We start from the raw sequence: 14,942 nt of genomic DNA on the forward strand, positions 1-14,942 counted from the left end.
AACCTCAGCTGAGGGACTTTCTTAATGGTAAAAATCCTACTAAGGAATCATTCCGTTAATAAACTTTCCAAAATACGTAAGCACCGGAACTTTCCATTAATCCAATCCCGAAACTTCCAGCAAATTCAAAAGAAACAAAATTAGTCCCAACATAATTAACCTGCTCCCTTGGTATCACAAGTCTTCATTTCTAACAATGTGGTGGCAGCTCTGTAATTTAAAGTGTAGGCCTTATTAATCACTATGATGGAAAGCAAACAGTTTTAAGTGTAAAAAAATATTTATTTTGATTTTGTATACAAAGAAGTCAAAACAGCTGAACAATTATTAGTACTGACAATTTTTGTGAATGTTTAATGGCAAGTATTTCTAACCTCACTTTACAAAAACAAGTGCTTTTAAAATTATAATCATGCTTTTGATTTTACTGAAGTATCTTTTTTCACCTGACTAGTGGATAATCCAGTGGTTTTAATAATTAAAATAACAGAGATTAACACAGTAAATTACACTGAAACTTTTGCCTAGTGCATTAGAAGATTACTCTGAGGAACCAATTCTACTCCCTCCTCATTTACATCTAATTATTACCTACTGAGAAAAATATGTGAACTGTATGCAGTTTTTTGATGCTTATTTTTAGTGAGCATAGAAAAGTTAGCCTACTATGAAAGTATCTGCTGTTTTATTCTATGGCTACTGCATTTATAGAAAAATAACCAATATGTACAATTTCCAAGCTTTCTTAAAAAAGGAAAAAAAGGCACTCTGAAAAAGTGTAAATTAATAAATACATTCTTCATATGGTATATCCACCTTTCTTTCCATAAAACTCCTTACAAATTATTTCAGCTCTAAAGGGAAGCGTTTTTTTTTTTTATTTGAAATATAAATATTAAGAAAGGCTTTAGGAAACAATAAGTAGTTACAGCTCATTTTTATCACATACAAGCTCTCAGCAGAAGAGCGTATTTTAAGGAAGCCTGCAAGACTAAAGGCTTTATTAAAGAACTCCTCAGGGCAAGGATACCTGCGACTATTTTTCACCCAGTCGGCAAGACGGCTTAAGCCCAGACTCTCATGATGGAGCTGTTGTCATCAAAGCAATCTTTTCAAGTGACATTTCACATCCCAAAAACAGCTGCTCATCACAGAGACAATTTTCTAAGGAAAAATTGCATAGTTTTACAATTGTATATAAAAAAAAAAAAAAGAGTAATGTTTTTTTCATCTGCATTGGATGAAGAAAACCTGTTGTCTGAGAAAACCAGCAGTCAAAAAGCCAAGGAATTCCTGAAGCTACACAAAAGAACTTCAGAAAAAAGAGAGTTTGGCAAAACCATCAGTCTTCTTCCATATTTAAGGTGCATTAAGATGGAGAGTGCCAAAGATCACATTTTGATTCCTATCTCACACTTTTTATGCAAGTTCCAATTTTGATCCTGAACTCACAAAAGCCTCTGCAGTTTTGCAACTAGTTGTAAAAAACCTGGAAAAATATTACAAATAAACCTTGCAGTTACAGATTACAAATAAATCTGCAAATATTTTGGTAACTCTGAATAGCACTTTACAATTTACATCAACACCTGCCGGTTTCATCGTCTCTCAAACCTCCGAAGCCTTTGTCTTCTTATTTCCTCTTCTGAATGCTGCTCAGGTGGAAACCAAAAGCCGTAAGGTCGCCGCTCATTATTATATGTTGCTCCACCAAAATCTACAAGACACAATGAAAAACAACTGTTATTTTGCTCTGTTAGATGAGAAAAATGCACATATATCCTGTAACCCAAAGCACCACAACACAAAGGAAACGGAGTTGAACGTCTCCAATTCCGATGGTTTCAGGGCAATCGCCACTTCCAGCAACTGCTCTTAAAGACGCTGAAGTAAAAAAGACAAACAAAAAAAAACCCCAACAAACCACAACCAAAAGAAAACCAAAGCATCTAACAAGTATTAACCTGGGGGTTCACATTTTTCATGATCCCCACTTTATTTAAAAGTCCTCAGTAGTTCCTTCTGGAAAAATAAGCTTTTGGTTTTGCTTTTCGCGTTGCAGTGCCCCACGTGCTGACCCATCCCAGACGCGCGCACAGCTACCATCCTTCATTGGCAGCAATCTCAGAAATAAACTCCACGTGGCAGCTCATCTAGAGAGAACCGTAAGCAAATTAATCGGAGCAGGAATACCACACCAAGACCGAAGGTTCTCTGCCCTGGCACTGCCAGAGAAGGCGAGAACGGGGTATTCCAGCAACTCTTCAGAATTCACATGAGGTGACGGAGCAAAGGAACAACGTGCAGGCTGTGGTTACACACCACCAGAACGGAGGGGCTGTGGGAAGCAGAAGGGAGAGGCTGCCTTCTGAGCATTGCTACGGCCTTACGGACAAGCAAATCAGCTTTAAGGAGAGCACAACAGCCTCTGGGACATTTGGTACTTTTTAAACTTTCACCTCAGGGTCTCATTTAAACTAGCTAAAGTGAATATGGAAAACCAAAAGTACGTACTGTAGTACTATTACGTTTCAAATAGGGCTGTATCCCATATCAGAAACTGTGTGCAAACACACCAGGCCCGTTGACATGACCTGAGGTCAGCAGGTCCACCTTACCTAAAGACTCCCTTGGTTTCCCATTGGTTTCCCATTCAATTACAAAAGCATTTTAGTTTGTCGAGTACTCACCAACAGATGGATGATTTTGTGAAAATACTAGAATGTGTTCATAATTTTTCTTTTGCGTTTGCCAAGAAATCGAACTCTTGGAAAATGCTTCCAGAGATCACTAGAGCTGCCCAAACTCTGTTAGGCAGCAATATTAACATAAATGTTTATAAAATGAGATGCATTGTTTAAAACTATTTTTCAAATTCATATTAATATACAGGAAATGGATTTAACGTATATTTTAGTATTTTATCTTCAGCTTGTCCCTGTGTCTCAACTTGCTAGAGATACATCTGAAGAACACTGAAGCTGTTACTCTGTCTCTGAAAACACCACACCACTATTTGAGAAATACTGTTCAAAACATTATAGAAAGCTAACATTTATTGGAAGTCACAGAGCTTGGCACAGGTAACATTAACTGCAAAGCTTCTCAATTCTATTTTTTTAAAATACAAAAGAAATCTCCTTGTCTAAAAAAAATTAGACATGGGTAGAACGGTTTTCATTAACAAAAAATTATTAATGAATGTTAATGCTCGTTTACTACATTTATTTTCCCTCATTTTACTGTCTTATACATACAAAGTTTATTTTAAGAGATAAAAACAAAGTTGTTTTACTGTGTTCTACTGACCACAAGCTGAGCAAAACCACTGGCTGACAGCAGTTTGTAACCCCAATGAACATTCATTCACAAAACTAAAAAACCCAAGAGCTTCAAACTGGAAGGCACGGTGCAAGGTGGGCAGCAGACACCAGACCCTTTTGTAAGAGTGCAGAAACATGTCCAGACAAAAAAGTAAAAAAGCCTGAGAAAGCTCAGTAAATCATTGGAAGTCAACATTTATGACTGTAGACACATACTGGAATACAAATGAATACATCTGTATGTATTTATCCTACTCATCATCTATGAGTAAGCAAAGAAATTGCTAAACAACACTGGAGTCATTATAACATTCTCAACGATGTTTATGTTGTCATGCAAGAAAATTTGTACGAAAAATCACTGATTTTTTTTTGATGGTATATAATATCTGGGGTGAACAAATGGAAAAGAAAATCAGCAAGGGCTTTTCACAGTGTTATTTACATATTACTATAACATGAATTAAAACGCCTCATATTTTCTTTATACTTTGACTTTTGATGGGTATACTTTGAATATAAACACTAACAATAGCTGAAAGATATAAATTTTGATATATGAAGACCAATATAGTCAAGACCCTACACAAGACCCGTACAGGGTCAAAATGGTACTGTAATGCTGACATTTGATTTATTTTTTTAATCATCATAATCAAGAAAACATTTGCATTTTTTAAAAATTCTTTTCTGTTGTGACATTGTCAATTAAATACCAAGGCTCCTCACAAAAACATTTCTCTTTCTGTATAGCATCCTTGGTTAGTTTTTATTTAAGACATCAGATACCACTTAGACAGTTAAGACAAGTACTGGCAGAGTCCCTATAAAATATGCTCAACACTTCAAATATAAATGTGCTTTAATAAGCACTAGAAATAGAAAGAGATGTTATTAAAAAAAAGATGCAAAATGCTCCTTTATATGTTGACTGAAAAATGAAAGTCTGACAATGTATTTTGAAAGGCTTTATGTTCAAGAAAAGATACTAATTTACATCGAACAATATGCTGAGGAGTGAAGTTGTCTAAATGTGAAGGTTTAAATATATGTCTATATGTAAATTAGCCTGTTACCCAAAATAGTTCCCTGACACTGTTTTTTTTGGTTTTTTTTTTTTTAAATTACAATTAAAATGTTAATGAAATAACACCTTTACCTAATGAAAATATTTATAAGGCACAGTGTTCAGAAGTGGTAATTAGGCCACTGTTACTACTGAAACGACACCTGGGCTCCTGCGCAAGGAACAAACACAATCTTTTCCACACATCACCAAAACCCCTCAAGCCAGTGGAGTTTAAGATTGCATTTAAAGTATTTAAAAAACTGCAGTAACACCACATGATAGACAAAACCAAAGGATACAGTACAAAAGAGTTGGAACAAAACATTAACCCTTACACAGCATATTTTAAGATTAATTTTATTGTGAAGGAGAAGCATGTTCTGTGAATACGGAAGACTGAGACCCTCCGCAGCTTTCCCGTCCCTCTGCCTGGGGTTTTTTTGGTCACTGAGGTTTACAATTACAGTACTGGACCAAAACATGAAAATCACTGTAGTTGCAACTGCTTTAACTAAACCTGTATTACTGTAGTACAAATAAAGCTTTAATAACCTTACACATTTTCATCCACGTTAAATAAATACGCTTATCATGCCTAAAATACTTACTGGGGTTGGCATTAGAGCACATTACTCTGAACCTACCCTCCCCCATAGGCACAATGTATCAGGCACTGATTCAAAGGTTACTCAGCATGTCAAAATCGGAAATCTGATTAATCACAGCCCCACAGTCTGAAACGAAGGCGACAAGAGTGACTGACCTCCCTTTTTAACATATTTTTCCCCCCACTATGAATGAGCCAGCACCTCTCAGTTGAGAGGACCGAGAGCGTTTCGCACTCAAAGAGCAGAGCGACTCCCCGGGCTGGAGAAGCCAGCGCTGACACCGCGGGCGTCTGCCCGGCCTCGTCTCCTGGTCTTCCTTCAGCGCCTGATCGGCATCAAGATTTACAGGAGGAACTGCTGGTATGGTAACCGTAACAACAGCTTTGGAAAGGAGACTGTAAAACACTTCATGCTGAACCACGAGACCATTTTTACTAGTTAAAAAACTCAGCACAGATTTGCAGATTGTTACTCAAATTTGCACCCTTTTTTTTTGGGGGGGGAGGGGGGGGGCAGGGGATTTAAACAATACAGAAAAATAAGAACTATTTAGCAGAAGTCTCCTCAAGTCAAAAAGATGTAATTACCCAGGGGAATCCCTCGAGAAATTATCGAGTTTATCATACTCTTTTCATTGTGGTCAAATTCCAAGTTTTGGAAACAAATTACTGGATGTTCAACACAGTCATTTTAAAAATTGAACTGCCCAATCTGGTAAGGCCAAAAGAAAAAAATATATCAATATAGGAGACTATTAGCCACACCTTATTGGATATTGGAGACTTTGCACTGAAAATCCTGCACCCAACATCGGTTCTTCTGATTCCTAAGAAAAATTTCTGGTTTATACCTTAAGTACTATTACCTGCTTTAATTCTTATAATTAACAGATCGCAAACAAACTACTCAGTCCTGAAATTCCTGAACTTCTGATACAGCAGATACTCATTGCCTATATCTTACTGAACGAAATTTCTGTTTTAGAACAAGAAAATATATTCTAAATTCTACACCAACAGCGACAGCACATAAACTCAACCAACAATAAATGCAAGGAGTTAAGACTGTCTTACTGGATACAAATCTTTCAGATGAAAGACTTTGCGATACACATATTTCAGTGCTGTTCTCATGCAATTCTGGGCACTACTAACTTACAACAGCTGATAATGCCCAAAACTTCCTTAAAGACTTTATGATAGCAAAAGGAAAACAAATATTTTAATGTGCCTTTTGGATTCATCTTTGAGATGTTTATGAAGTAAACCCCAAAATTCCGTCACTATCACACCAAGTATTTTTATAGGACAATCAGGAGAGCAATAGTTTATTATTCTTGTTCATTCTTCAACTAAATCACATTTTGTTAAAAGGCAAAATTGATAAAAAGTTGAATATTAAAAAAATCTGGCTTCTGTTGCTATATCCATCGCATGATATATTTGAAAAAAATAAGGCATAATCACAACACAAAATTTAAGACTTTTTTTTATTCTTCCCTATGCTATGGATGTTAAAGCACAGGCAGCAATTACTATAGACAAACAGCAGGAGTTTCTATTTTGGACATTCACAGCTCACATTACACCAAATCACCAACATAGTCAATCTCCAGAAGTGCCCTACCCACCAGAACCTCATTCTACTCACAAAAACAAACGTCAGGACCAGAAAAGATGGCAGCAAAGAGGCACGACTTGATCCTATCTAGGCTTAAGCCTTATCTTTTTCCAAAGAGCTCACATTTGAAGCATCGTTTTGAAAGATTAAATCATCTTGTAGTGAAAAGCAAAGAAGCTGGAGAGTATTACCTGCTGAATTGCTTTGAGCAATTCGGAGAGAGATGCTTGAGAAGCAATTTAATAGTCAGATAATACGACTTATAACCCATGCAGGTCCATAGGTTTTAGTAAAGGATGCCCAGGATGACAGCTGCAACTGGGCCACTGTTTCTCGCCTTCAAGAAACAAAAAAAAAAGAAAAAAGAAAAAAGGAGAGCGCACATATTAGCTTGTAATATTACATTCACACTTTTAATCATGCACATACGACTCCATTAGCAAGTAAGAAGGTGATTAAACAACGTGATCTTAGACCCTTGCACCGCATGCCGGCGGGGAGGCAGCAGGCGCTGGGTGGGTGCTCCTGCGGGGCGTGGGGACGTTGGTGGCTCACCCAGCAGATGGCACCGGAGCCACACAGGCCGCCACGGAAATTAGGACAAACTCCAGCCAACACAGCATTCCGCCTTGTAAGCAGAATTAGGGTTATTTTGAAACAGATGGGCTCTAGAGAAGCTGCTGCACTGAATATTAGAGTTGTTTATTGTCTGGCTGGTTTGAAACCCGGGGATTATTTGCCAGCACCTAGCAGTTTGTCTGTCACATCAGGTTTCATCAAAAGGCAAGCAAAGTGAAAGCCAGTGGAATACGTATATACTTTTTTTCTATACTAAGCCAGTCCTAAATTCATAGCTTAAGTTGCTATTGCATACACTGCTTTGCAGCAGAATGTCTGTCCTGACAAGACTAACCGCATAGCCAACATCTTAACCCTGAGGCTGAACAGCTAACACAGACAACTTCTATACAAGACTCCTCTAAATTTTGTCTATCTTCCTATTAAGTAAGATTTGTCTACTGTTGCTCTCATTTTATGCATCTGCAATACAACGCCGTCACCCTTGGACACACACAACACACTTTGAGGCTTTTCACTGCAACAGTGGTCAGCTCAAAGCCACCTTCCCCAGACCTTTTTCACACATTCTCAGCACTTCAAATACTAAAATACAGTTACCTGATGCGTGATCTAGAAGAGCAGACAGGAAGAGGTGAAAAAAACTAACATCTTTAGTGACAACAATTCATCACATAGAATATTTCGATGGAAACAACAAAAAAACAACCCAACACAAAACCAAAGAGGACAACTGTTTCCCCAAAGAAAGCACACAGGTGAAAGGACATACTCCACATCACTGGAATTAAAAGTTGTAGCTGCATCAGTCTAACAGATAATTCTGAACCGCTCTTCCGAATGACATGTGAACCTCCAGCCACACTCACTGCAAAGGCAAGCAGACCCCTCCACAAAGGCTATTTCACAGAACGCCCAGCGACTGACCTGGCTGCAGCACAGCCAGCCTTGTTTGACAGCAAAGCAAAACCTCCGCAGCCAGCTGGCAGCATGAATGAGCCATCCATTCCGTCTTCACCTACACACTGCACTCTGATCATCAAGATCAGCCATAAGGACAGTTTGGAACATGCCATCCTACCAGTGTAATAATAATACCTGTAGAACGTGTGTGAAGTGTGCGTTTTTTGCTCCTCTGCATGAAATTCAGCATAAGGAAGAAAAATCCACTGTCATCTTACAGGACGAGCCAAACAGACAACATCTCCATGTAGGGTTTTAGTTCCGCTTGCAATACAAGCCACAGAAGTGCCACAAACACACTCACTTGATTTTTGCTCCACTCTGAAGTGATGGCCTAAGCTTTAGGTTAGATAATAGGCTTTGCAAGAGAGTTTCTGTAAGTTTCAGGAAGAATTTCCCAAGCTCCCAAACTGTGAAAGTCTGACTAGTGGAAATATGCAATTAGGTCCTTGATAAATACTGCTGCTGCTAGATAAAAGAAGGCGAGTGCAGCAAATAAGCAGTGATGGTATTACAAAGCATGTCTGCACTTCTTTTTCATGCTAGCTGTAGTTGTGTTAAAGAAGAATCTAGAATATTCCAGTTAAATAGCTTACAATTTTCAGTATCACTATCTGCCCTGGCACTAGGGAATGTGGTACCCATACAAAAAACCCCAAGCTATACAAACACTGACATACACAGAAAAAGAACAAACACTTCTCATTTCCAAAAAACTCTTACTTTTGTAGAAGCTTTATTGCAGAAGGTAATCCCAGACAAGCAATAATCTCTTTTCCACACAGTGAAGGGCATGCAGCTAACCAAAACGGAGAGAGCCCTGATCTGGATGAAACAGCTGGCTTGTACCAAGAGGAGAGCCCTTAACAGGTGCCTCAGATCTAATCATTTCACATCCAAGCAAACAGAGATAATCCTGGCTTTGATTTTCCCAGCCTTTGAAAGGTGAGAAAGACAGTAAGTCTATACTTAGCAGAGCCAAGGTTCAGGTATTATGTCTTAGTTTGAAGCAAATGCATTGTGGGATTTCCTCCTCTTTTTCTTGAAACAATGGTTTTCTGCAGTCAACAAATTACTCAAAGACTGTTAGCTTAGGTCCTCACAAACGCAGGACTGTTAGGATCACCTCGCGTAGACATCACCACGTTATACAGCTTAATTGCTTCACTGCATCTTCTGTATTATCATTTCATTTGATTACATACCAGATTGCCAGCATCTGTACCTGTGTCACTGTCAAAAGAGTAAGAGAAATGCTGTATTCGTTGGCCTAAGAGCTCACACATCCGGCAAACTCTTCCAATCTTTCTAGCCACTGTTTCGAGTCTAAATACAGCTTACGTAGTCAGCAAAGCTATGAAAGCTTCAAACCTTTCTTCTAGGAAATGCAGACAGTATAGAGCATCTGTCTCTCTACCTTAGGTAACCTTCCTCTGGCTCCTAAAAGGAAGGTTACTTTTCTCTTCCTGAAATGAAGAGAAGGAAAATATGAAAAAAAGTATGGGAAGATGAGCACATACAGAACCGTCCAGTAAAGACCTCCTCAAGAGAAGCGCTGTTGATGTCCTTTGGGGGTCCCAGGATGACAGCCTTCAAGAAATACATCAAGACTGTTACAATAGGTGCCAAAGATTTATAGTTAATTTATTGATACTACTAAGCAATAGTGGTTTGAAAATATTTGATCAAATGCCATAACAACTTAGAATACTGGCTTTCATTTATATCAGTTTCATATAATGTATTTCTTCCATAAGTAGTATAGCCCTGCTGACTATGTTACAACATCGGGATGCAAGTTCACAAACTGCTCTTGGGGCTGCTACAGATTAGACAAAGTACTACATTGCTGTATCTGTGGTATACACCTGACTTCCCTTGCCTTTTAATACAAAAATACCAACATTTAAAGTGTTCTATTTGAGAAAATGGGAGGTCCCTCAGTTTATAAACATCTAAACATCCAATTTTAACGCATAACTGACCAGATATTTTTGGTGCATGTGGAATTGGAAGAAGTAAACTGGAGGGCAAGGAGAAGCTAGATGCTCAGTGTCGCTATAGTTCTTTTATATCTTCCAGCCAATGAGTAGTTAAGCCTTAAGGCTAGTTTAACCAACTTTCTTCTGATTTATTGAGTTGTGCAGAGAATCCCAAGGAAAAGCAGTGCACATGCAACATCACTTTTCCTCCTCATACTTTACAAGGACTAGGAGGCATGGCAGGGGGGTTGGAACTAGATGATCTTTAAGGTCCCTTCCAACCCAAACCATTCTATGGTTCTATGAGTCTGTAAAGAGTTGAGGCAAACGAGACACTCACAGCAGCCTTTTCCCTGTTTTATGTTGCACTAGAAGCCAGACAGGAACTGCAATTGGAAAAAAAAAACCCTGTAAAATGGCAAATCTGCTTTTATTCTCTCATCTCCTTCCCCTCTGCAAAATGCAGACACGCTATACAGTCTGACAAATTTGGCTTTTGGCACTTATCACCGTCCAATTTTTTCCTATCCAGCTCCAAGCAGACCACATTTAATAGCCTACGCTATTGTTTCTAACACTGCCCTTTAAGTTTCTGTCATTGTATGAAAGAATTTTGTCATGCTATGAACCAAACTATTCTTCCTGGTGCTGCTAACATTCCTCATCTACAGACTTGAGCATAGCAAAGTGGTAACGAAGAGAAATGGAAGTCCAACTACTGCTTCTGTGCTGTGCTTTGGAATGGCTGACAAATGAAAAATCAAATTAGCAGGAATTTAGTTGTGGCTAATGAATTTAGAAGGAAAGTAACATACAATTAATCCAGAGACAACTAGATCGTTAGAAGAGCAAGCGAGATCAATCTTGAACACCAAATCTTGATTGTTTTTAAAACAGATGATAAAACTGAGAAACACACAAACCCATTCCCTACAAAACGTCTGATATTTTGTTTTGGTTAGGAAAAGAGATGGCTAAGTCTTAATATGGGTACCTTAATCCCTTCATACATGAGGATTTTAAAATTTATTTTAATCACACTTCAAATTCTCATCTTTGCTGTATCCATATCACTAAAATAAAAAACTCTTATTAAAGTAACAAAAGTTGTTAAAAGCACATTGGTAACATTTTTAGAGACCATCAGTCCTGCCTCAGAATAAGCCAAAAGCTACTGCACACTCGGATCATGCGTTTGCAACTCAACACTATAATGCAGAAGTAAGAGGATACAGAACCACAGAACGGTTCGGGTTGGAAGGGACCTTAAAGATCACCTAGTTCCAACCCTGCTTCCCTTGGTTGGTTTGTTAGTGCGTATTCACTAGTGTTTCGACATATTTTCCAATTCCATCCTCCAAATAATATTTAGACATTCATTACTTTATGAAATTACTTTATGACTTGTATTTTATTCTCCTGCACTGTTTTTACAGTAAGTTGCACAGACCAAGTAAAGAACACTGTCAAAAATACAGTGAAGTAAAGCACTAAAAATGAAATCTAAGGCAAGGAATGGAGCAAGAAGAAAACAAACAGGATAAGGAGTTACATAAAATAGAACCGAAAAGGATGAAAGTTTCTCTGGGCAAAAAGAAGGAATACATGCAAATGAAATTTCATCACTGCTACACAGTTGCTTACAGTTATGAAGTTACTCACAAGTTATGTCCTTACCAGTGTTTTAACATGCCTATTCTTGGCAAATATTTTTGTGTGATGTTACAGTAATTGGTTCAATGCTTCTGAATTGTAAAGCTCACAGGGAAGTTCTGGTCCTTTCTGGATCCTAAAAACGAGACCAGTGAAAACCCCAAACACAAAGCTCCCCTGCTCAATAGTTTAAAAAAAAAAAAAAGAATAGTTACATTTCATTGATTATCATTAAATACTTTAATAAAAAGTCCCTTGTTTGATATTGCTAATGTGCTTGATGACTTGGTAAAAAAATGTGCATAAAGGTCACATCACAGAGTCACACTAGAAGACTTTTTCTTTCTGAAACCCAGCTCATATTCCTCTTTTTATAGCTTGACTAAACTGTTTTTAAAAACTAGTTCAACTAAACTGGTTTAAAATAATTTAGCTGGTATCTTTCTCATTCCCTCAGAGATTGCTGTGCAGCCTAACACAGTTAGCTACTAGGAAGATATCCTTGCAGTGTTCTGTGGTATTCTTCTTCCTTGGTCATTAAACCCTCTAAAAATTCTCTTCCAAGTTGTCAGGTCTTTCAAGTTCTTTAGCTAAATCTATGTGTAATTTGTAGCTTAAAGTGATCTGATTGTAAAATGAAGCATGATTTGTTGCTAGAGCCATAGAAACCAGAGCTAGAAAGAACCTCAAATGATTACCTAGTCCATCTTCATGGCACTTGTCACATTCATGAGAAACTTTGGTTTAACCTTAAAACCCACAAAATTCTTTGCTAATTTATGCCATTACTTATCATTATTAACACCTAACTTAAATCTCCACTGATGAAGTAACATCCTTTATTTCCTGTTTTATAAATTGTAGTAAATATACATTCCCTTCCTCTCTGCAGATACTTTTAATGTATTTGAAGATTTGTGTATTACTAGATATCTTCTACCTCCTATCTCATAAAATATCTTCTTTTCAGTTGTGTTTTCTAGATCCCCACTTAATTCTTACTGCTTTCCCCCTCTGATGCTCCAGGCGCTTCTCATCCTTTCCAAAAGAAGCGCTAAAAACTTGATGCAGTGCTACATAGAGGTCTCATTAGTACTGAAGAGCACAGAAGCATGTTTGCAGATAACATGCCTATTCACAGTGAGGCAAATGCTACAGAACATGACATTCTTCGTCCATGTTACGTCATTGGTTATACCTACTAGCATGCAGAATACCAAACAGAATTGCTTCCTTCTTTTTTGAGACAGCCTTCCAATCTGTCAAGGTAACTCTTAATTCTCATCCTGTGTTCCAGTGTTTCTGGATACTCATCTTCAAATAACTGAAAAAGTAAAAAGTGCTACCTAATGAGTCTTAGTAGATCCAAAATCCTGAATACCATCAGGACGAGAAATAATTTTGGCAAATTATTTAATTATAAACAGTAATTCCTTTATTTAATAAGGCAAGTGGGCTTTGGTTTTCCATTTAAAACTGTTGTTAAAAGCTATCCAGAAACTGAACCGGTTGTTTGGTTTTTTTTTCAACTACATTTTAATTTTCATCCAAACATTGCTTCACATTAAGTTGATTTAAAAAGTACTAAACAAATGCATTATTCATCCTTTATAGTATCATCAGTCATAGAAATGTGTTAAAAAAACTGACTAAATGAATGCTTAAGCTATGTAATTGCTTGAATGAATAACAACAAAAAGTACCAAGTTATGCTGATCTGAATCACCATTCTTCCCGCTTTGAAAAAATACACTGAAAGCTAGATTTAAATTATTTCAGGCTCGTCAAGCCTAGGTGCTAGCCACACCGTTTCATGTACTACAGGATATAAATGGTACTACATATCCTCTGCCAAGTCACTGAAAGACTTGACAAGTGCAGACATTCACCACCACCTTGCAACGCTCTAACTGTGAGCCACATCTGAAATACCTAACTGAGCTATGATGGCTAATGAATCCTTTGCAGAAAGGACCGTATTTGTCCGTACTCAAACTTGCTGAATGTAACTAACTGCATTAGCAAAACTTCTTGAGCTAATGAAACTAAGGCTTTTTGATCAGAGCTGGCTCACGTCCAACCAGCTTTTGGGGCAAGCTGAGCTTGTTCACCTATGTCAGCAAGATTGCACAGCTGTATTAGAGTGAATACGAAAGACAATTGTCCCAAATATTCCTTTTGAGCATAATCCTAAAACCTACTGCTGCAGACTGACAACAGCAGAGAATCTATGTAATGCTCAAAATAATTACAGATTTATTTTTAGATGCAAGCTAGAGACTCCAGACAGAAAACAAAAAGTATAAAATACAGTTGGCCTTAGGACCTCAAGGATGCAGCCACGATGTTTGCCAACAAGACATAATATGGAGTATATATTTTTCTTGAAACTACCAGAAATGACTGATTTACTCAGTCAGACATCAGAAAAATGTTCAGAACATCATTTTTAAGAGAGTCCCAATGAAGAAAATGTAGGCTATACCTAGTCTATAGAATTAATCCAATGATAAAACAAGAGTTAAAACAGTAAATCAGGGGTAATTCCAAGATTAGGAATATTCACTGACCTTAGTTTACCACTAAAAGCATCCCCAGACTAAGTTTGTTAACATTCATAAGAATCTTAGTATATATAAAATCACATTTGGAAAAAAACCACACCACTTTGTTTTTCCTTTACTGCATTTTTGCTTGGCTAACAAAGATGCACAACAACAAAGACTCCAAACAATACCCACTTCCCAATGTCAAGACTAAGAAACTCGGACAGACAGATGGAAACACCAATGCAGACTAAAGCCACTCCACAGCAACTACTACTTTCTCCAAAGTGGAAGAGAGTGCTTTTATGTAGCCCACACACAGCTTCTTCTAATTATGCCCACAGCTGTTAAGCAGAACTGCCTGTTCTCCAGCAAGGTGACCCTGCCAACCCCACTGTGAAAGAACAACATTTGTTCCTTTGAGAAAGACTTCAGTTTACTGGGGGGGGGGGGGGGGGGGGGGAGGAGGGGATATAGAAAAAAATCCAGAGACCACTAAGTCAGTCAGTGAAAAGACTCCCATTTGTATCACTGAGTCTTGGATCAAAACCCCAAGAACAGCCTCTACGTCCATATGCAAACCATGCTTTAGTAATAGA

At 37.8% G+C, this 14,942-nt stretch overlaps 1 protein-coding gene across 8 annotated transcripts in view; it reads right to left on the reverse strand.

Moving 5' to 3' along the window:
- Positions 1 to 282: 282 nt before the first annotated feature.
- The window catches only part of RHBDD1 (rhomboid domain containing 1), a 46,754-nt gene continuing 32,094 nt past the window's right edge, over positions 283 to 14,942 (reverse strand). For 7 of the 8 annotated variants that reach the window (XM_063339672.1, XM_063339671.1, XM_063339673.1 and 4 more), the window contains one exon: positions 283 to 1,717. In XM_063339672.1, the coding sequence (XP_063195742.1) occupies positions 1,599 to 1,717 (119 nt within the window). In that variant the 3' untranslated portion in view covers positions 283 to 1,598. Of the gene's footprint in view, positions 1,718 to 6,811; positions 6,958 to 14,942 lie in introns of all 8 variants that reach the window. The other variant, XR_010071739.1, reaches the window with a different exon arrangement.

This window comes from Chroicocephalus ridibundus, chromosome 6 (genome assembly GCF_963924245.1).
Source record: "Chroicocephalus ridibundus chromosome 6, bChrRid1.1, whole genome shotgun sequence".
NCBI lineage: Eukaryota > Metazoa > Chordata > Aves > Charadriiformes > Laridae > Chroicocephalus > Chroicocephalus ridibundus.